Genomic DNA, 24,036 nt, shown 5'->3' with positions numbered 1-24,036 from the left:
TAATACACTGAAATTTTGAATAGTTATTTTTAACAAGTATTTTGACCTTTTAAATATTATCTCTAATATATTGCTCTGACAGTTACCTTTCTTTCAAATGTCAACATTTTTTCACAAATATTGTAAGAAACTATTCACTGCAGAATAAACGGCCTTAGGCTTCATGAATTCTTGATCTATTTACTGGGCTGAATTACAATTGTGGTGTTGTTTTGTTTTGACTTGAATACTTAGAAAACTGTCATAACATTACTTGAATGAACACAATTTTATGAATGTATCTGAAATTCTGATTATTTTTGTTTCTTCTAAGTCATTTCTTTGCTTAGTATTCTTTGAATTCTTTTTACTAGAAAAATGCAACAGAATGACTAAGTAGAAATATTTCTTCCTAGAGGAATCAAACGTATTTCTAATTCGCTAACTTAAATGTCTGAAATATTGGTCTTTATTTTTTATATTTCTTTTCTGCATAACTAAATTTTTTTTCTATGATCAAAGAACTTTTGGGTTTCTCATTTCTAAAGCAAAAGTTATGGGTGCATTAAAGATCAAAGATAGCCTCACTTTTTTTTTCTATGTGGAAGCCAATGAATTTTGAATGGAATTAAGTCTTTATTATATTAAGAGTGAAATTTGATTGCTCATCTCTTTGAAGCAATTTAAGGACTATAATTAGACACTTTAATTTATACAGTGTCTTTGTAGCAATATAAACCATAATGGGAATTCAAAAGTCACACCATCGTATTTTAAGATGATAGCTATTTCAAACTGTAAAATCTCTTTCTGGATAGTGTGCTTTAACAATTCAAATGGCATGTAAAATAATTTTGAAAGTTTCACTTTTATTAACTGATATAATTTCACCATTAGTCTTTGACATTGTCCTCTCTTTTGTTTTTTGTTTCTTCTATCTAAAAGCAGGTTATGCCTTTTCACAGAGTCTGTATTTTGTTGATAATTCCTTATACAGGAAAAGAAAGATACTATCCCCATATATTATAAACTGCTCAACTTGTGGATTGGACTCTTTGTGTTTATTTCCCACTGACTTCCTAGAGCAGAAACCATGTAAAAAATTAAATGTATTGAAAATAAAATTGATCTATGGGAACAATTTGCTTAAATTAGTATTTATAAATATGATTAGTTATCTGGTCAAGTCAAGACAGAACTAAATATTTGTTCCCGGGTAAAATTTAATGAAAATAAATTTTTATATTTTCTTGTCAAATTCCTGAAATAGCCATACCGTAAAACTCTATCAGATGCACCTTTATCTGATTCTCTGTAGAAAAAGGAAAGAAGCTACAAAAGCCCTTCACAAAATATAATTAGTAGAGACTTTTCCGCTAGTATGTGGAAATTTCATGTCTAACAATTGTCTTTAGGTTGAACAGAAGTTGACTCTAAAGTCATGAATCAGAATATGTTGAAAAGTGGGTCATAATACTTTGGGTTATTATTTTAATCATCAACTACCTTAGGTCTTTACATACAATTTTCCTGATTTACTTTAATAGCACTTGTGGAAGAAATTAGTAGAATTCAGCCTACTTGCTAAGAATGTAATATTCATCACTTTCAAATTGGGAATAAAGCTAAATAGTTATCTTGTTTCTGCATATAGGTAATATTTTATACTTGCCTGTTCTTACTGTACATGTTTAAGAAACAGCTTCCAAGAATTCTCAAACATTAAAGTATATACCATCTGAAGAGGTTGTTGAATGAGCAGATTCTTGAACCTTCTATCAGATTGTGTGTTTTAATTTCTGTAGGTATGGAGTGTGACTTGCCAATTCATATTTTCAGCAATAATTAGATTATTCTCAGACAGAGGGACCACTTATCAGTTGGAGAATAATTGTTTTAGTGTAGGTCAATGCAAATCAGTTGAATCCAAAAACCACAAAATTTGTTTAAGTCAAAGGAGATTTAGTTATATTTCCTATCTGCTAGAGACTTTACACATTATTGAACCTAATTATACAGTGGTCTAAACAGGAAAGGCAAATATTTAGAAAACCTCCAGCCATCTCCAGGGACTTATAGTAAATAAAATGATTTGAACCTTGATCTGTATTTCCTTATTCAATTATGAGGAGACTGGTCTCAGTCTTGATTAAAGAAATATCTGACAAGATGAAAAATTTGGAATTATACACAAGGTCAAAAAAGGAGGAATTTTAATATTGGAGATTATATTATATTTCATCTGTAAAATGGGGCCATGTGTGGCCTAAATGAAATAATGTTTCAGTGTATTTATTGCATTTAAAAATAATCATTGTATTATATGTTGTTATTATTAATTATTATTGTTACTCAACATTCCTTTATTCCAATCTCCCTTCACTTTCAAAATACCTGTAAAATATGTATTACTGGCCTCATTTTGCAAAAAAAAAATCATACTCAAACAGGATAAGTAATGTATGCAACTTACTTAACTGGTGCATGGCAGACAGAAACTTTGAATTTTTATCTTTGGAATACTAAGCATAGTATTTAATTGTTCAGTACCTTGCTTTGTTTGGTAATCACATTCAAGGGTCAAGTAGAAAACATGGAGGAAAGGTGGCCAGCCTATATGACTTATCAAGTTCTAAAAGTACACAAATATTCAGCTGAAATGATATACATATGGATACAATAATGTTAATTCAGGAAAAACATCTTCATAAAGCCTCTGTTTTAATGTTTGACTAGTCATGCTTATGAAAATAGGATTTTTCTTTAGAGTCAAAGCAAGAATGTAGACTATTAAGTTAAAAATACATTTTACACAAAATTGGACTGCTGTTTTATAATAGGAGTTATAATTTTTTATTAATTATTTGACTTTTGAAGTTAAATACTAAAACATGTTTTATTAATTCATGCTTTCAATGCTTCCAGGATTTCAGATGTCATTGTAAGTTCAATTTCAAATACATAAGTGGAGCTCATGTGGTCCCTTTAAACTTATATATGATTTTAATTATATTTTTATTTAAGTATTACCAGCTGTGTCAGAATTTCTGTTTTCCAAAATAATCACATCTTTTGGCCTGCTAGTTTTAGTTATCATATTAATTGTTTATTATTTTTTATTTTTTTAGGGTTCCACTGGATTTCCTGGGTTTCCAGGTGCCAATGGGGAGAAAGGTGCACGGGTACGATATTTAATTGTTTTATCCTGAACTAGCTAATGTCAGTGTCCTTGCATGAGAAACCATATTTCAGCACCAGACCTCATAATTTACTGTGGTATACAGCACATGGAAACGGTTTGAACTGTCTTTGGCAGGGAGTTGCTGGCAAACCAGGCCCGAGGGGTCAGCGTGGTCCAACGGTGAGTGCTTTTATTTAAAACAGTGATTTTCATTTGTGATTCAATTTTTCAATATAATGTTTCTGTGCCTTTGGATTTGCTTGGAATTAGATCAGTTTCATGTTGTGCTCTCATATGCAGGGTCCTCGAGGTTCCAGAGGTGCAAGAGGTCCCACTGGGAAACCGGGCCCAAAGGTATTGTTGGCACTTGTTTCAAATGATCTTTGTTGCAATTTCCTTTTCTGGAGGATGCCATAACAAGGAATCAAAACTGATTTTTCTTTTCTCTTCTCTCTCTCTCTCTTTTTTTTTTTTTTTTCTTCTAGGGCACTTCGGGAGGTGATGGCCCTCCTGGTCCTCCAGGTGAAAGAGTACGTATGATCCAGTCACCTAAAATAAGATGAAAATGAGTGCTTCTGCAAGTGTTTACACTTCTGGAAAAAAGTATCTGTATCCATTCATCCACAAAAATTTTGTTTGAGTTAAAAAACAATCATATTCTTTAATTTACTTCGCCCTGCCAATATAAAAGCTTTATGAGTTATATGCAACTAATTTTATTAAAGAAATGAGAGAAATAATGTAATTGGCCTAAGATATTACTCTTAAACTGAAGCCAATGTAAATTTTTTATTTAAAATGTGCTTAAAACACCTATGCCCTCTCATCCACTTGTCTTGTTTTCCATATTAATACTCAATTTGTCTGTGGAGCTGGCAGCAAAATTATGCTGGTAGAATGCAAGCTACCAGTGGCCATTAAGCCACAATCAATATAAATTTAACTCAAGACAAAACATCTATTCCAGTAAATAGAAAAACTATTTAGTAAATTGATTTTCAATTGATATAAAATAAAGCAAAATACAGATGAGCAAGCGTGCCCTTTGTTTGGCTTTTTTGGCAAAATGCTGTTTTGCATGAGTCAGATTTTTTTTAATGCTATCCTCTGTATTATAGTCAAAGATATTAGAATTATTTCTTAGTATCTGTAATAGCTTTTGATATTATATAGTCATGTTAGTATTTTTTATTGATTATTATTTGAAACTTATGATAGGTGTTTTATAAAAGGAAAACTGAGAAAGAGTAGTTTTGCTACTTCAAAAAAGAAACTTAGTTTTTATATATGACAAAAATGTGAGTACATATGATGTAAGAATAAATATTTAATTAGCTACTTTCTGATTTTGGCTCATATTTAATTAAATTAAACTTTCCTAACATTTCTCATTCTTGATGAATTATTCCCAAATCAAGTCCATTCATCCTGCACCTTTTGAGTTAATAATGGACATATTTGATGTATTTGATGATTACAGTTATTCAACACATTAGATTAATTAAACTGGCCAAATCACTAAACAAATTAGAATAGTTTAACAAATTGTAGCACACTGATCTTTGTTTTTAAAGAACAGACTATATTCTCTTTTAGTGCTTTATTTATGCATTCCAGAATTGAACAATCAACATGTTTCTTTATAAGTAAATATGCTTTTTGTTTTCTTTTTTGTTTGCTTTTTGTTTGCTTTTCATGGTGCTGGGGATCAAACCCAGGTCCTCATATGTGCAAATGAGACAGGTCCCCAGCTTATAAATATGCTTTCAATGCTTTCACATTTTAATTTGGACATAGTGGTTAGATCCAACAGTATGAATACTTGTAAATGTAAAAACACTCTGAGAGTGGGAAAAATACATTTTGAGGATCAAAGCAAAGGGTAATTTTGTCTGTTTTAAATATGAATCTAGAAAGATTCATTTTCAGGCTGGGGGTGTGGCTCAGCAGTAGAGTGCTCACCTAGCACATGCAAGGCCCTGGGTTCAATCCTCAGCACCACATAAAAATAAATAAATAAAACAAAGGTGTTGTGTCCAACTACAACTAAAAAATAAATATTAAAAAAAAGTTAAATATATTTAATTGGGTCTGAGGTTACCAGATTTAGCAAAACAAAACAAAATATAACAGAACCAACAAACCTAATTACATTTGAATTCTACTTAAAAAGTGAGTAATTTGGGCATATTTGTAATATTTAGGGGATATGAAAAACTATTCATTATTTGTCTAATAATAAAATTTAACTAGACACTAGATATATTATACAGTCTTCATACTTGGGTACAAACACAATCTTTAGCCTGATTCTTTAAACATTTTTTATCTTACCCAGAAACGATAGTAGTCCCTCTTTACCTGTACCTGTCATGGTTACCTTCAGGACTCTAAGGTATTTGAAATTGGAGATAGTGCCAAACCCTGTATAAACTATGTTTTCCCCCCTATACTTTCTACATATGTATGATAAAGTTTATCAATTAAGCAGAGTAAGCTATTAACAATAATAATAAAATAGATTATAACATACTGTAACAAAATTACCATCATCCTTATACTTGTGCTTTGAGGACCTTATTTAGTAAAATAAGATTTAATTGAACACAGCCATTGCAATACTATGACAGTTGATTGATAATTCAAATGGCTACTGAATGACTAATAGGTGTGTAGTATTTACAATGTAAATGCCCTGAATAAGGGATTCTTTATGTTCCAGGTGGACTGAACCAAAGGAGATGAAATTTTACTATGTGTAAAATAATACATAATTTTAAACCAATGAATTGTTTATTTCTAGTATTTTCACTTTCATATTTTCAGATCATAATTGATCACCAGTAACTTACACTGTGGAAAGTAAAATTAGAAAAGGGGATACTACTATATTTGACTAATATAAGGAAAATATGTGAATAATGTTTTGTGGAATTTATAAAGCAAGCTCAATTTTTTAAACTTTTCATTGAAATAGTGATTTTTAAAATGTTTCTTAAATTTAAAATCAAATTTTATTTTAAAAGTATTAAAATTTTAAAAAGCAAATATGTCTGAAGAAGTTAGGGGAATAGAGAGTACTGTAAAGCCTTAAAATACTATTTAAAAATTTTTTATTTAAATGCTATATTTTTTTTTCTTAAGATTTTTATGATGTATATTTAAGAATCATATTTTCATAGTTTAAGGATAGTACAAAAACTTATAAATTACACATATTTCCTCAGTATTTTATTAATTTCATGTTGTATTTTTTTTAACTATATAAATTTGATGAATCCTTTTCATTTCAGGATGAGATGCTGGTAATAGTAAAAGCTTATGCTTATTGCAGAACTAGCATTGCCTGAAGAGTAGTAATGAAATTTTTCCTGAGAAGTCTAAACTGATACTTTAAAAGAAAAAATTCTATTAAAGACCAACACTAATAAACTTTTAGAATGTAGATAAATCTTATTAAAACTGTATTACTTATTAAATTTTATTTATATTATCTTTAATTTTACATATCTTCTTTTTATGAATACAATTATTACATTCTGGCATACACAGAATTAACTTTTACCAATTTTTTTTTTTTTTTTGCCACCAACACAATCATCATAATAGAGTCTACTTCATGCATTTTAAAGATATGTAAATAAGAAAGTTGAATAATATTGTTAATTAAACATCAAGCCTAGAATAATATTATAAAAGCATATTTAGACTGAATGTTAATGAAAATACTTATACAATAAAGTTCTTTTTATCTTTCTACCAAAGAAATTTACACATGAGTAAAATGAGATAGTAACATCCTCAAAAATAAATACATTTTATCTACAAATATTGAAGATATCTTTTATGATTATTTTGAGATACTTTTTTGCCCTTTTTAAAATATTTTTTAGATGCATGGACCTTTATTTTATTCATTTATTTATATGTGGTGCTGAGAATCGAACCCAGTGCCACATACATGCTAAGCAAGCGCTCTACCACTGAGCCACAGCCTCAGCCCCTTATTTTCCCTTTTATTTGTAACTAACTAGAGCCAGAAAATTTATGGAGTCACTTTTAAACATATTTTTCCTTTGGAGAAGTATAGCATTGAATTGAAATTTTCCTTTTATGAATGTTTATAGCCAACATTCAAAGATAAAAAAATCTGTGGAACTTATTGCTAACTATTGTTCTATTAGCTTTTTATATGAACTCTAAATACGTACAGTGCTCCTATGATGTACAATTTTAAGTAGTAAAAAATTATTTTGCTTTTCTATTACTACTGGTTATCATATCATAGTACCATAGTTTTGTCACTACTGTGAAGAAGTTACATGTTGTTCTGTATTTTATCTGTACAAATAAGCCATAAGGCATGGAGGTTTCTCTTTCCAGGCATATCATTAAGCTTTCTATACTCTTTACTTTCAGGGTCCTCAAGGACCTCAGGGTCCAGTTGGATTTCCTGGACCAAAAGGCCCTCCTGTAAGTGTCATAATTTCCATTTCTTTCTTTATTTTATAATATCTTCACATTTTTGAGAGTTGCAATTTAAATAATTATGAGATGTAGATGTTGATTAAATCCCTATAAAAGCAAAATTGAAAATAAAATGTAAAAGAATGTTTTCCATTTATGAATTCAAAGAATTTTAATATAATTTAAACATCTCTTATTTTGCATTGTTTTTAAGTAATATGAATATTATTTTGTCAATTACTTTTCTACAATATTTATTATTTAAATATTGTACAATAAATACTCTTAATCATTAAACATTAAAAATTTGGTGTGTTGCAATTTTCCTATTATCTTCCACTAGCAAATTACATCTTGCAAATGGAATTTTACATCCATCTTCAATTATCACTTCCTAAAATTCTTCCAACATCTGATACGCTTACATCACATTGAGATTTATATGTTTTTATTATTTTTCTCTCTAGAATACATTTTTTTAGAAAATGTAATGGTAACATTTATTGAATTATATTCTTATTATAAAATTTTGTTGATTATAATACTGTTTTGAATGCCATCATTAAATATTTTCCCAAAGTTAATTGAAATGCTTTATTTTCATATTTAAATATTAATGGGAACATAGTCCTGTTCAGTGGTTTTCTCTTTCTTTGTCTTTTTTCCTCCTTTTCTTTCTCTTTCTTCCTTCCTTCCTTAATTCAGTTTCTTTATATAAACTAGAATTACCTCACCCATCTGTCTAGTGCAATGGTTCTCAAAATGTTTGTTTTGGCCCAGTAGCAGCAGCTGCACTTGGGATATTAGTAGAAATACAAAGTTTTCACCTGCCAGCCGTATTTTAATTAGCCATACAGATAACTGTTTCATAACAGTTTGTGAATCATTGTTCTAAACTAGACTAGAAAACTATCTTCCAAACTTTAGTGTGTATACAAATCAAGTTGGTGAATCATTTATTTTGAAAAACCTTCTTGAATTAAAGGTTAACCATTTAGGTAATCACTTACTTTTTGCAATAATTTTAGACACTGCTTAAGAGTATCATTTTAACACTTCACAGTTCTGCTTTATTACCACAAACATATCAGGTTATTATCTACATTATAGGATTATAAGTGAATTCACACACATAGTTACTATTAATATATTGATACTTCCTGCACATAATGTCTTGCTCACTGAGTTGTGTTCCAAATGCAATATCATATGTGCAGTTTCACAGAGAAGTGAAAATGTGGTTTGTAAAGTGACTGTATATACACATTTTCAAAAGTAAGTCCAAAAGTATTCTGAAGCCATGTACATGGATCGTTTAGCCAAAAGAAAAATCCACTTGAGACATATAGCCTTAACATTATTATATCTCCTATGTTAGATATCTTTATACATCATACTTATACATTTACACATTTGTTTACATTGTTACAAGTTGTTTCCCCATGCGGTATGATAATCTTATCAAAGAGAGCCATTGGACTCATTTTTCCTCAGACTTTTTCAGTTTGTTCTTTCACATGCCTTTTAGTTAAGTTTGGAGCCATTGATCATGCACTCATTTTACCTCTAAGAGGTATTAGAATTATAATAGATGCCTAGACTTTAGAAGCCCACAGTCTAGTTGGAGAGACATGGCACTACTAAGGAGCATTGCTGTCTCTGCTGAATGAAGTGATTTGTGTACTGTTTACTATCCAGTGAAATATTAAAAGTATGAACTAAAAATGCTTAACATGTTTCTGGTATAAAGTTTTATGAAATTTGATAAAGAAATACCTTCATCTCTTTGACATAGAAAGAAGAAATTGATCCCAGTGGTTTGGGAGGCTGAGGCAGGAGTAAGTTCAAAACCAGCTTCAGCAACTTAGCAGCTAGGGTTGTGCTCAAAGGTTAAGCACCTTGGGTTTAATCCTCAGTACCAAAGCAGGAGATAGAAAAAGAAAGAAAAAAATTGAGGTGAGGGATAGAACCAGTCTCCTCCTACAGACTAATTACACACACACACACACACACACACACACACACACACAGAGTGAGTGTTTGGAATGTTCTCTTTTGGTTCTTTTACTTTTATGTCATTTTTGCCATATTTGGAGAGTATACCGTTATCTCATTCAAGAAAAAATTTAAATGATTAAAATTTATAGCATCATTATTATGAGGAACATTTATATTTGTAGGAAAAAATATCAAATCTAGTGTTCATGAGGGTGTTTTCTCACTGGATAATTTAAAAACTATTTGGAAGAGTCTTTCTACAATTTGACTTCCTGTATATACACACCTCCCATTAGATGAACTTGTTTCCTCCATCCTTCATTAACTGAATCAAAAGGGCAGCCTATTTGGATGGATAAAATTATCATTTATAAATAAACTATTTAGCAATTATTTGGCTTTATTTTATTGGGTAGTAGTGGAAAGCCATTATAGTTATTTAGGATTAATTGCCTAATATTAGAAGTACATACTTAAATCAAGAAAAGTGGTGATGATACTGATCCTATAGACCATCAACTTTGTTGCCTTAGACTGTCTAGAAACACCACTAAAAATCATGTTGCTTTCATTCCAGGATATCATCATTTAGAACTAAAATCACTGTTTTAAAGGATTATAATTTTTGTAATGAACATTTCATCTCTATCAGCAAATATAGTGAGATATTTAACTTTAATATTTACAGATTTGTTAGAAACGTGTGTATGTTTTATACTGATTGCAAAGCTCAGCATTTAAGAATTGTTTTAGTTTGGTAGGGAAAGACCAGACTCAAATTTATGATTCTTTAGCTGTCTTCCACTGCTTTTAGTAAATTTTTTATAATTATCTGAAACTGATATCATATTAATTCCATCTGTATCAAAATAGAGACAAAGTAGACAAATTGTTTTTATTTGTTGTTTTGAAAACATGAACCTGGATGAAATCTTCTAGAACGAACTACCCATTTTTGTGTTTCACTTCTAAACTGAGGGAAAAACATCATTTTATATTACTCATGACCTAGTGAGAAATGGAAACATATCTAATATGTTTTAATGAAAAAATGTTGAAGTGACATCTAAGAATGTTTGGGCCCTTGGAACTCCAGTTTTGTTCTTTTGGGGGAGGATGGCACTGGAAGCACCTGGCTGGGTGTTTCTGGAAAACATGAGCAAATCACTGAGCAAGCTGGATCCTATGAAATACAATGACAGTTTTTTATCAGAGCGGGTAATTCACAGGACCACTTGTGTGCCAATGTAAAAGAGGACAGGGAGCACAGTGGTTCTGGGCAGTGTCAAGAACCATTCTCCTGAGGCCTATCAGCCATCCTGGAGAAAACCTTAATCATGTGGAAGAAAGCTATCTGTGAAAATGGTCTTATTTTGAAATGAAATCTTTTTGTTATATATTAATTTCATATCAATACATAAAAAATAGATGTCTGAAAATAAATTTATTAAAAATTTGACTTGTAGTGGGATGGGTCATTAAAAATAACCCTTGTAAAATATGACACAGATATTGCCATAAAAATGCCACTGTTAAAATGACCATCCCTTTTCATTTATCTAGAAGTGGGGGAATATTTTCTGTACCTATTAACCATGTTTTGAAATTTGAATTAACACTTAATTGTTTCTGGGAAGAATAAATAATCCCGTAAGGCAGCCTAAGGAAGTTATCTAAGTCTTTAAAAATAGAAACCTTGGAGAGTTGTTTGCTTTAAGTACTTAGTTAACTTGCCTCACCTATTTCTTCAGACATGACAAAGATTGCACCCATTAGAGAAAGCAATACCATGGCAAAGTTGCTCTCCGGTACTTCATAAGAATTTTGCTTCCAAGAGGGTATTTAAGAAAACTGAATGGGAAAAAGTGGCCCTGATCATTTCCAGAATTGGGCATAGTACATTGTTTCCTTTACTTGAAGCGATTTTAGATGTAAAGTGCCTTTGATTTGTAAATTTCATTCCTTTTTCATTCTTGTCAGTTTGAAGTTTGGATCACCACTAGAGGACACTATGTTTCTCTATTATCCATGATTCAATGCACAGGGAATTGGCTTACAAACACATCACACACACACACACACACACACACACACACAAATTGAAGAACAGTTTTGCAAAAATAAATTTCTTTTATTTTAATCATGTGGAAGAAAGAAAATAAAATGCAGACCTATGCAAATATTGTTTTAAAAAGATGCAATGAGAAAAATTCACTTAATTGTAAAAGGTATAGAATAGAATTCTACATTTTTTTCTTGGTCTCGGTTATAGCTACAGACTTATGTTAAAGAGATACATGCCATATATAAAACTGAACATCACCAAGTATAAAATCAATTAGAACATCAAAATATAATGTCCAGTGAAATATCAGTAAATTGTCTAACATAATACTTCTAGTCTATAATTAAAGAAATATTTACTTCATGGGTATTTAAAACTTGTGATTTCAGGGTCCACCTGGGAAGGATGGGCTGCCAGGACACCCTGGGCAACGTGGGGAGACAGTAAGTAACTGTTTCTGAGTGAAATTTTCAATCTTTAGTACCTCATTAGTTCATAGAAGCTACTTATTTTAACATTTAAATGACCAGCTTGAGAACAATGTAGGAATGAATTCCATTAGACCTTTTATTAAAACATGAATAAATACATCAATAGACCAATGTTTGTACCTAAACAAATATCCTTGAAAAAACTGTTATGTTGATTTATTTAATTAATCTTATTGTTAATAATAGTACTTTAATAATGAGTTGATGGAGAAGAACCCATTATTCTTTGGATGCTTTCATGATATGTCACACATTACTGTAAGTCATGCACATAACACAAAGTTCTTCCCAGAACTAGAGAGTGAATTCTGCTGATGTTAAAACCATAAGGGTATAAGTGGTATGGAACTATTTCAAATGCTTCCTCTCATGTTGAGTAGGGAACTGTAGATTGAAAAAAGTAATTTTGTGTTATTTAGAAATGGAGAAATATAACGTTAAACAAATTAACTGAGTAATCCATCTTATATATGATGATGATTGGGCACAGGAGAAATTGTCAACTCCTCGATGGCTTAAGAATTCTTGTGGGTTAGTGATTTATTTTATCACTGTTATGAAACTACATATCTGAATGTACCAATGGGTTGTTATTCTAGTCAGAAATCCTCAAGGTTTGGCACATATCCTTGGAACATATTCTTGTTTCTTAATATTGGTTAATTTTATCCAGATTTCTTGAGAAAACCACAACATAGACTATCTTTGACTGTGTGGTTAAAAATCACTTCAAGGCTTTCTGCCAACATGAAGACATATTTGGAATTGCATAGCCATATGTGTTAACAAATCTTAAAATATTATTAATTTTCTGCCATGGGAGAAACAGTCTGTCAGCAGCAACCCAATTCCTGTCTCACTCTCCAAGTGACAATTCTTAGTTTAACAGCTTCCTAATTTTATCCAGGCTAGAAATTTCAAAGTCTGGACTTTCCAAAGCTGAATCAAAATGATTTATAGTGGGACCAAAAAATAAAATTGTTTTGAGTTTCCTCTTGGGAATGATATCTCCATGATGAGGAAAATATAGATTCTCTAAATAAGAATCCACAGTGAAATTTACACTCAAATTCCCACACAGCATTCCCACTTAAATCTTGCATCCAATCATTTTAACCATCACATTATTTCCTGGGAATAACAGGAATATTTTTGAAATTGTTTTTGAGGAAGGAATACCTAGAGAATTACCATTTTAAAATCACTTTGTCTTCAATTTAGTCAAGAGCTTCTGCTTTTCTCTGAAATAACTATGTCATATATAATATTTGAATTTAAACAAAGAAGAAAAGAGCATATTAACTAATGCCTCTAGGAAGAATCCTTCTCTCTAGTAGTTTCTCATAGACAAAGGCCAGGATTATTTTTGGGAAATTATATTTCTGATTTCACAACCTCTTTTCATAGAAGAGTGAATCACCCTATGGCCAGGAACTGTTCTTTCTCACTTTATTTTGCTGCCTAGAATTCAAAAGATTTCTTTGCATAAGATCAGAATCTAGACTGGATAGGCTTTGTATATATGTGTTATCTTATTTCAAAGAGGAAATTATTTCATTATTTTTTAGCTTCTTCCACATTCCTAAATTCAAGATTCATTTTGATGCCTTATATTTTCAAACTTTTTCAAGTCTCAGAAAAAATCAGAAACAGCTCCTATTATAGTGAAATATCCCAAATCTGTCTCAGTGACACTGCTAAATCCAGTATTGATGCCAAAATTAATAAAGTCCCTTAGAGATTATTAGAATAGGAATTACATTTTGGTTGGGTCTTAGATATTCCAAGCTACCCATGAATATATCAAATTAATTTCTGTTTTTAGGGACTTTAAAAGGGCATCAGTTATTCTAAAATTAAAAAGTAAGTTTGGTTTTCTTACATGAAAATATCAGACAAGCAAACCCCATTCTGATCTGTAAGAATTCTACTGCGTGTAGTTTTTCTGTACAATCTCTGGTGTAAATTTATCAGATACTTGCAAATGCAATAAATGTCTTGAATAAGCAGACATATGGGCAGTGCTCTCTTCCAGCTCCTCCAAAATCCATCACCTGCACAATTGGGCTAGCAGCCAAGCTTTTCTCTTTCCCCTTAGGATGCATGAGTGCAAATGTGGAATGTAAATTTTTCATAGACTTTCCTCAATGAAATATTGATTTTTAATCAATTAATTTTAATCAATTGTTGTTAAATTCACTTTTTGCTCTCACATTCACTAAGGAAAAAGATTTTAATATTTTTTAAGTTCAGAAAAGCATTTTCTCCTTCAAGTCAAACTTGAAGGAGAAGAGTAATCCAAACAAAGGGAACAGGTCATGCAAATGTATGATTCAGATACAGGTGAGAAGATTAGTGTGGGTAGAACCTAGGACACATTTTCAAAGCAAAAGATGTGACTGGAGTAGCAACAAGATTGAGATTGTGCTGAACTTTGTCATCAGTATTACTTGACATATGTTTAGCAATGAGTTGATTAAATTTCCTTATGTGAGATAGTGATTCTGGCTAAAAGTAGATAAATGAGTGAACCTGATTTGAAAAACTGCAATCATCAAAGAAAGAGATGATTGCAGTTGAATACCACAAGTCTACTGGGACATGAGAGAAGCTCAATGTTGAGAGTCTTTTAGGTGACACTCTAGGTTTAAATGACTGAGTCTGATAGCTGCAGGAAAGTGTGTGAACAGAGATACTTCATTAATAAAGAAACAAAAGAAATAAAGAAAACCACAACTCAGAGAAGGTACTTCCAGTGAGCACCATGTTGGAAATGTTGGAGACAGAACCACATACAATTGGAATGACCAATAGGCCCTTATTGAAAAAGTGTCAGGGTTTAACATAGATCAGTGTTTTAGAAATAGTTTGGAACAGGTGGAAGAATGAATCATCATAGAGGTAAGAAATGTAGTCATGGAGGTTGTTGACAAAATCCAGAAGTGTACATATTCATACCCACATATATTGTGCACATGTATATGTGTGTTTATATGTGTGTGTGTATATAATCTGAAAATCTGAGGACAGATTTCCAAACTTCCCAGTTGCTAAAAAGTTAAAATTAAGCAAACTGCTATTTTGACTACAAAATTCTAAATAAATTTTGTGATAATTAGTGGGCAGGATTAGTGGGTTTGGCTATTTAGAATGATAGCTCAAGTGGAACCCTGATAGTCTTAAGAATTATAGAGTTTTATGAGGCTGGGCTTGTGGCTCAGTGGTAGAGCACTTGCCTCCCACATGTGAGATCCTCAGCACCACATAAAAATAAATAAATAAAATAAAGGTATTGTGTCCAACTACAACCAAAAAGTAAATATTAAAAAAAGAATTATAGAGTTTTATGTTTTCCTTCTGATATAAATTATAATAATTATAAATTCAGATTCCTTTGACTTATAGAATTTTGCTATTACAAATAATTCAATCATAATTACCTGGAAGGTTGTGCTACAAATATGGACTACTAGCTTCTTTTCTTGCTAATTTTATTATTTCCAGTTTTATTACATGTTACAGTGAACAAAACTTTTGTAAACACTGTTCACTTTATTTAATTTTATTCTTTGGAATGTTTTCCTCCTAGTTTTTTCTATCTATTCTCCTAACTGTTAAATGTAACCTTACTCACATGAGAAAGCACTTTGTCTATCATAACGCAATTATACAGAATGAATAATCCACGAGTCTAGAGAAATGTAGGTACCAAAATAAATTCCCCAAAGCTTGATTTAGTAAAGGCATTCTGTTCACATCAACCAGATTCTATTTTAATGATTGCATTATTTGCAAGGTGTATTTATAACAATATTCTTTTGGGTTTTTAGAAAGAACATTTGTAAAAAGATGAAATAATTACTAATCATGCAAAGTATTCTCTTGTATATGTAAAATATGTATTTTTGTATCCTTTTATATTTTATGAGATTTTTGGAATGCATTAAAAAGAAATATATGCAGATCACTGACTATAGATTTATCTATGGATAGAGAATCAGTGGACTGTTTTAAAGAATGTCTAAATCATCATTTATTTCATTCATAAATATTGCTATGTTAACATTCTATATGTTGTTTGACCTGGTAGAACATGGCTAAGAATACATTTGTGCTCCAGCTTAATCATACTGCCTTATATTTTAGTATATTGAAAATAATCATTGCATTACAATGTGAAGCAGTGAAGATAGCAAATTTTGGATTTTTAAAAGAACTGGAATATGTTAACTCAGATTTAAGCAATTGAGGTATTTTTAGCCAATAGTTGACTTTCTTTTAATAAAGTTATTCAATTGTCAAATTTTAATTTATGCTTTGTCCGTTGCATAGTTTTTACAGATAATACTTTTTGTTTCTTTAGGGATTTCAAGGCAAGACTGGCCCCCCTGGGCCAGGAGGTGTTGTTGGACCACAGGTATGTTCCTTTATTTTGCTAATGATATATATTTTTATGTTTATCTTTTTACCATAATAAGTTGTGTAACATGGATCCATGTTATTATGATTCCAAATGTTGTATTTTTAAATTTCAGATCACATTTAAGTATCTGAAGATTACCAACCTCAAATGATATTCAGCAAATAACTGCTTAATTAAAGCAGGTTCTCGTTTGCCTGTATCAATAAAAGAAAAGAATATATAATGAAAGTGTATCAGAAATTCACAATTGAGTTTAACACTAAAGCCTGACCATGGCACCATCTATATTTTATGAACCCCAAATTCTTTCTAAAGAGTTTGTCCATTTAGAATTTAAAATTACAAAATGACTTCAGGCCTTTGAGTATTAATTAGGCCTAGAAGAATAAGATAAAGCTCAGAATACAATATTTATAAATTTTAATATTTGTAACTTATTGCATGTTTTTAAGGGATTTTGTCATCATAACAACAGTTATTCATATCAGGAATAAGTATTATTTTGTTTTCTTGAGCATATGTGAAATATTGGTTAAGACAAGAATCTCTCTCAAGACAGGTAGCAGACAACTAAAATATTAGAGAAATATCCTAAATTATGGTATCACAGAGCTGCATATAATAATTAGTGTACATAAAAAATAAAATTGTTATCCTTTCCCAAAACATATGGACTGGACAGAACACTTTTAGTTTACTCAGCAGGAATTTTACCCCTGGTAATAGCAAGTTAGAGTAAAGCAAGATCAGTTGGAGAAATGTTTTAATTATTTATTTTTTTTACTCTTTTTCCTATTAATAATTTGTTCTCAGTACTTTGTAACTCATGTATTCACACATACACTAATATGCATCCCTCCCCAGAGAAACAAAAACTACACTCTTTTTCTAAGAATTTGTGTGGCAAAAGCAAAAATGAAGAATCATTGGATTTCTTAATAATTTTATTTCAGAGAATAATTTCAAACCTAAGGGAAAATTTTAACTCTTTGTTCTTTTTCCAAGGAAATACAGCATGCATGTCATCATGCATTTTTTTGGTGTGTGTGTGTGTGTACTCAAGGGTTCTTTTTAAAGATCTTCAGTTTTAATTATAGATATACAGTGAAATCTATTTTTAGGAAATACTTTTATATATGAATAAATATTTAAGTAATACAAATATATTTCAATGTATACCATACATAGCAAGAGTGACTATACATATATTAAGTATATATTGCATATTATATACATTAATCAATAATTTGAAAGCTTCCTCTGAAAATACTTTTATTTTCTGTTTCAAATAACTTCATAACCATTTTCTTTGGAAAAAAGAAAGAATAACTAGAGCATAATTCCTATTATACTCAATATCTCTGAGGAGAAACTGAATCAGTCTATCTAGAATGTAAACATGTTGGGTGTCTTAACTGAATATTTCAGGAACTGATACCTTTTGAAAATGTATCCCTGCCAAATGCAGACATCTACAATTCTGGGACCTGACTTGTTTTTTTTTCCTCCTACTTTATGTTAAGGCATAAAAGTAGCAGGTATTTTATTGAGTATGCATCTTCATTGATACATTTTTCCTATTATGAATGGAAATCCAACTATTTTAAAGACAACCTTAATTCCCCCCAGTGGCACATGCCTATAATCCCAGTGACTCAGGAAGCTGAGGCAGGAGGATCACAAGTTGAAAGCCAGCCTCAGTAACTTAGTAAGACCTGTCTCAAAATAAGAAAATAAAAAGGGTTTGCAATATGACTCCATGGTTAAATACCCCTGGGTTCAATGCCTGGTACCAAATAAATAAATCAATAAATAATTGAACTCCCTGTTTTAAATGTAACTATATTTTCATGTTAGAATAAAGGGAGTGAGGTAATGGAAGAAATAGTTCATCTTTTTTTTGTATAAATCTCTGCCCATTTTTGTCTCACTGATATAGCTATTTAATTAGTAACAACATCATATCATTTTCTTGCGAATCCTGGCATTCGAATAAAAAATTATCTTTGGGAGAAAAACTTTTGCACAATAATAGTTGAAGACTTCCAGTTATTACATAAAGAAATATAAATCTAGAAACGTGTGCCAATATTTGGGGCACATGTGTTCTTTATACAAGACCAAAAGTTAAAAATATGTTGCATTTTTAGAAAAATAACAAGGAATGATATTCCAAAGCAACTTCAGTAACACATTCCACTGTATAACAACCTTAACATTTGGAATTTTCCTCTTTATATATCTTTAACTTAAATCCTTCATCTTGCTGTTTATTCTAAGTGAACATAGAGACCAGCTGGTCACCATTCCTTGTTTATACTTGATAGCTTGTTACACGCTAGGACCACAAATGGTACCAGTCAGGGGACATATTAATGACCTGACATTTTTCATTTTGGCATTTGCTGCAATTTAAGGGACCTGGCTATTTGTTATACCTTTGGCCTAAAGGAACTTCTGGCCCAAACTCACTGCTTTCAGGGGCCCCCTGCCACATTCCTTAGACTTTTTCAAATGAATATAAATTAGAAATAGAGAGGTCTCCAGTGCATGGAAATTCCAAAGAGAACTACTTGAGTTTTTGAGTTCCCAGGGTCTAGGCTTATTATCAAGTAGTGATTCAGTAGAGTACCTATCAATATATCACCAATGTCTCTTTGTTAAACTGATTTAACACCTTATATAAAAAGGGAAATGGCATGAAACTTGTTTTTTTTTTTTTTTTTGTTGTTTTGTTTTGTTTTGTTTTGTTTTTGTACTGGGGATTGAACCAGGGGCATTTGATCACTGAGCCACATTTCCAGCCCTATTTTGTATTTTTATTTAGAGACAGGGTCTCACTGAGTTGCTTGCCATTGCTGAGGCTGGCTTTGAACTCAAATCCTCGTGCTTGAGTCTCCCAAGCTGCTGGGATTACAGGTGTGTACCATCATACCTGACTTCCAAAACAGTTTTTAACAATACTTGGACTGCCCTTACACTGAAGCAATTCTAGTATTAAACAAGGAAAATATCCTTTTAGACTTCATGTATTTTTTTTTCTTTTGTGCACTTGGATATCCTAACCACGATTGCAAGAAATCATTTCAGACTTTTGTCAGATATGTTACTGTCAGCGTTTGATAAGAAGTGCTTTTTAGAACAGCATGAAAATAAAGGAAAAGGATAAACTTTTGTACAAGGGAGTAAGATATGTTTTGAGTATGCATTATATTTGTCAAAAATTAAAAGAGCAAACTAATGTGGTTTTGCTTATCTAATTCAGGGACCAACAGGTGAGACTGGTCCCATAGGTGAACGTGGGCACCCGGGCCCTCCTGGCCCTCCTGGTGAGCAAGGTCTTCCTGGTGCTGCAGGAAAAGAAGGTGCAAAGGTATGAGATGCTCAAGGACTTTTCTTAGCTCCAAGCATTCATTTGCTTTTAACTGTACTGCTGTACCACTTCTGTACACTGTACCACTTCTCCAGAGAGTCTCTCTATTTTGTTAGTATTTAAATTAATGTCAGAAAAACATGTCAGGAAGATATTTAGTATAAGGTTATTATACTTGAAGATATTACTGAATAATGGAACAGTTATCTCATTGATCATAAAACTATTGATTTATACATATAAATCCTTAAATTAAGGTATTGTTATTTCATTTTAATGTACAGGACATTCCACACAAAATTTTCATTATTAAGTAATTTTTAAGCTTTTCTGACAGCAGGTTGGAGGTAATCACAATTTTGTTCATACAAACGTGTGTAGAAATTACTCTTTATTGATGGATTTATATTATCTTCTTTAGGGTGATCCAGGACCTCAGGGTATCTCAGGGAAAGATGGACCAGCAGGATTACGTGGTTTCCCAGGTGAACGAGGTCTTCCTGGAGCTCAGGTATAATCAACATATAAATATGTGTGTGAATGGAAGTGCTTATTAGAAGCATTTTTTCAGAGCTTAAATAGAGTGCTGAGTATTTAAGACAATATATGTAAACATAAACATTTGATTATAATTGTATATATGTATATATGTTTGTATCAAAAAATACTTCCTGACATTCTCATTTTATCAATTGTACATCTCCTTCCATTTATATTTAGTTCATATTGATTCATTTTCTTTGATTTTACACTTTTCCCAGGGTGCACCTGGACTGAAAGGAGGAGAAGGTCCCCAGGGCCCACCTGGTCCAGTTGTAAGTATGATGATAATCCATAGCTACACTATCTATGGTTGTGAATCACAGCCTTTCTTTCATTACTCTCCTGCTGTGATCTCACAGGGTGTAGGAGAGAAAATAAACACATGCCAATCAAATCAGTCAATGCCTGGTTTCTACTAATTGCACGCACTAATGAGTGCAGAAACAGAAGGGTTTAGATGATTGGAAATATTTGCTTCTGCTTCTACTTCTGTCCAGAGATATAAAGAGCTATTTTGCTTCTTACCATTAGCAAAGAAATAAATCATAATTATGAGGAATAGAAAATCATGGTCATGGAAACCATGGAGAAGCTGTAATTTGAATTCTTTTTACTCCATCTCTCTTCCTCTCGTTTTAAAATTAATCATAAAATAAGATTGAATTGCTTATATGTTATATTCAGTCATCATTTGCTACAAAACAGGCTTAATTTGAGATTCTAAGTACTTCATAAGACTCATGTTTTGTTGGTGATATAAATAAACCCCATAAACATGAAAATACATGCCATTTTATATATGATACATATTGATCTATTTAGTCAATTTAACATTATTAAATAATTGGCAAATGAGTAAACATCAGATTTTTAATCTCTTCTTCCTGATGATCATATGTCTAAATAGACTCCTTTGAGAACCATTGAATACAGTCTTCATGTTTTTCCTCGAATTCAATTTTATTCCTGTCTGTACTCTGAAAAGCCACTGGACCAGACCAAAGGCAATATTTGGTGGCCTTTTCTCAATCTCCATCTTTTTTCATCAGCTTGATAAGTGGAAAGTTGCTTTAAATCCCTTCTTAACTACCATCCACAGCATGTTGAAGTCATATCAGTTCCACTTTCAAATGTTTCTTTATCCCTTTTCTTCATTTCCATCACCCCACTCTGTTCAGATTCCTTTCATTTCCTCCTTGACTCACAGTGTCTTTCTTCTTGACTCCATTTTCCTTCACTCATCAGTCAGTTTTTAAGATCAGTTCTAAATTTTAGTTTAATGCACCTCCTTACCCATGCCATTCCTTTGCTTATACCTTTCTCATGGCTCTACACTGTGCCTTCAGAAATCAAACTCCTCATGGCTACTGGGTCATCTTTCCAATTTGATTCCAATCACCATAGCCTATTTTCCCCCTAATTCTTCCCCTTTAAGTCTACCCAGTCTAAGGTACTGAACATCTTCTTGTTCCCCAAACCACCACGATCTTTTCTACTTTGAGAGAGTATGATTTATGCTTTCATGTTCTTCTAGGAAACTGCATTTTTTTTTCTCTTTCTCCTTGGAAAAATCGCATTTATTCATAAGTGTAGAAATTTCTATGGGTCATTTATTAGTGAAACTCCCCCCTGCCTCAGAGTTCTGACTTCTATTTTATAAATTATATTGGAATATCATCAGTTGCCTCTCTTATTATTCTGTGAATTCCCTGTATTACTTTGGTTATGTTCACAATACAGTACCTGGCACACAGAAATCATTCCATACCTTTCTATTTAAGTATAATAAAGCCTGATATATGAGTAAAGTCTCTGTTCCATAACTAATACTGAGAACACAGCAAGTATAGCATTTTTTTAGGGTGATTAACATTATTCTTAAACCGAAGATCTATAAATCATTCAAATTGGTGAAGTTTTTTTTAAGGAAAAATAATATATTTCAATGAATATATTTAACTTTCTGTGAAATTTATAAAATCCAATGTATAAGATTGTTTTACATCCTTCAAAATTTAGTGGTGGTAATGTTAGCAGGAAAAACAGCTGAATAAGACAAAAGTTTTTATTTGGACATAAAATCTTCAATAACTCTAGTAGAATGCAATACATTTAATTGGACTTTCAGGTTATAAGATAATCTTATTTTAGGCAAAAATGATTTTTTAAATCAATGATCATTGTACTAGTGAAGTCTGAATTATAACTATAAGAATTGTTTTAAAATATTTTTTAGGACCCATGCAAATAAGTGTTTTCAAAGCAATTGAAACCAATGTGTATGTATGATGCATAATAAACCCTCTGGGCATATAGTTTACAGAATATTTATTAGAAATTGTCCAGTTAAATATAGAACAACATATAATATGAAAGTAAATGTGCTGTTTATTTAGTTGCCTTCAACAAATACTTACATAACAATTACTAAATACTTTTTTCTATACAATTAAAAACAACAAAAGATGTCACTTGACTCAAAATATGATAAATGGTTTTGAAGAAAAGAAGTCCCACCAAAGATTAAACAGCACTATCAATTGATTGGTGATTAAAAGCCTAATGACATACAAGCAATAGATATTAATTCTATTGCTTGTATGTCATTAGGGAGAGAAGAGAAATCAGTGGAAAGGCCCTTCAACTTGGCTTTACAAACAAAGCACAGGAGATTACAAAACATAAGACAGAACACATGAGGAAAGGATAGAGTGTTTGAGGTCGTATCTAGTTTTACTAAAGTAGGGTAAGCTTTGGAAGAAGAAGTAAAATTTTTTTTCAATTCTTGCTGGGAACTAGGTACTCAGCTAAATATTTTGCATCATGTAAAGCTAAAGCAGAAATAGAATATGGCATGTGATTATTGAAGCTCTAATATGGTAAGTGGGAGTTAATTTGAAGATTTGACATCTTTGGAGCAAGTTGATTAAATAAATAAATAATGAATAAATAAAACTTTAGGAAAACAAGCTTTTCCCTTAGTGTAAAATATATAATGAAGATGGGAAAGGCTAGATGGTTGTAAACATTCAGGGGCTAATTTATAATACTATAGTGAGCCATTGACCAGGCAAGTGGGGAGTCACAGCACAGTGCAGATGTCAACACAGGAAGGCAGAGTAGCAGCACTGTTTTTTTTTTTTTTTAAATTTTGGACATGGGCAGTGAGGAAAGACAAAAACCAAATGATAATGTCAGGCTTGTGTTTTTGAGGGAATGACAGTTTAATGATGCCTTCCAAACCTAGAACCATTTTGCTTCATCTGTATCAACAACAAAGGGAAAATTCATACATAAAAATTTAAAACCTCATGAAAGTCACAAAAAAATGTTTAAAGGTTTTTATACTTTATTAGTAGAAATGTTTTTCAAGTACTCACTTTGACATAATCTAGAATAACTACTTATTCTGACAGTAAATTTTCATCCAGTTTTTCAAGCATAAACCCAGTTGTTGGAGGAGGATGCACTGAAAAGAGAGACAACCTTCATGGGAATGGGTTTCCAAAACTGTGG

General features: G+C 31.4%; 1 protein-coding gene across 6 annotated transcripts in view; it reads left to right on the top strand.

Annotated features, from left to right (window-relative positions):
- Col11a1 (collagen type XI alpha 1 chain) overlaps positions 1–24,036 on the top strand; it is a 211,632-nt gene that overhangs the window by 121,365 nt on the left and 66,231 nt on the right. For all 6 annotated transcript variants that reach the window (XM_048814622.1, XM_048814625.1, XM_048814623.1 and 3 more), the window contains 10 exons: positions 3,108–3,161; positions 3,296–3,340; positions 3,461–3,514; positions 3,646–3,690; positions 7,580–7,633; positions 12,080–12,133; positions 16,545–16,598; positions 19,870–19,977; positions 20,399–20,488; positions 20,739–20,792. In XM_048814622.1, the coding sequence (XP_048670579.1) occupies positions 3,108–3,161; positions 3,296–3,340; positions 3,461–3,514; positions 3,646–3,690; positions 7,580–7,633; positions 12,080–12,133; positions 16,545–16,598; positions 19,870–19,977; positions 20,399–20,488; positions 20,739–20,792 (612 nt within the window). The remainder of the gene's footprint in view (positions 1–3,107; positions 3,162–3,295; positions 3,341–3,460; positions 3,515–3,645; positions 3,691–7,579; positions 7,634–12,079; positions 12,134–16,544; positions 16,599–19,869; positions 19,978–20,398; positions 20,489–20,738; positions 20,793–24,036) is intronic.

This window comes from Marmota marmota, unplaced genomic scaffold (genome assembly GCF_001458135.2).
Source record: "Marmota marmota marmota unplaced genomic scaffold, marMar, whole genome shotgun sequence".
NCBI lineage: Eukaryota > Metazoa > Chordata > Mammalia > Rodentia > Sciuridae > Marmota > Marmota marmota.
This window is presented reverse-complemented; position numbering and strand designations above follow the sequence as displayed.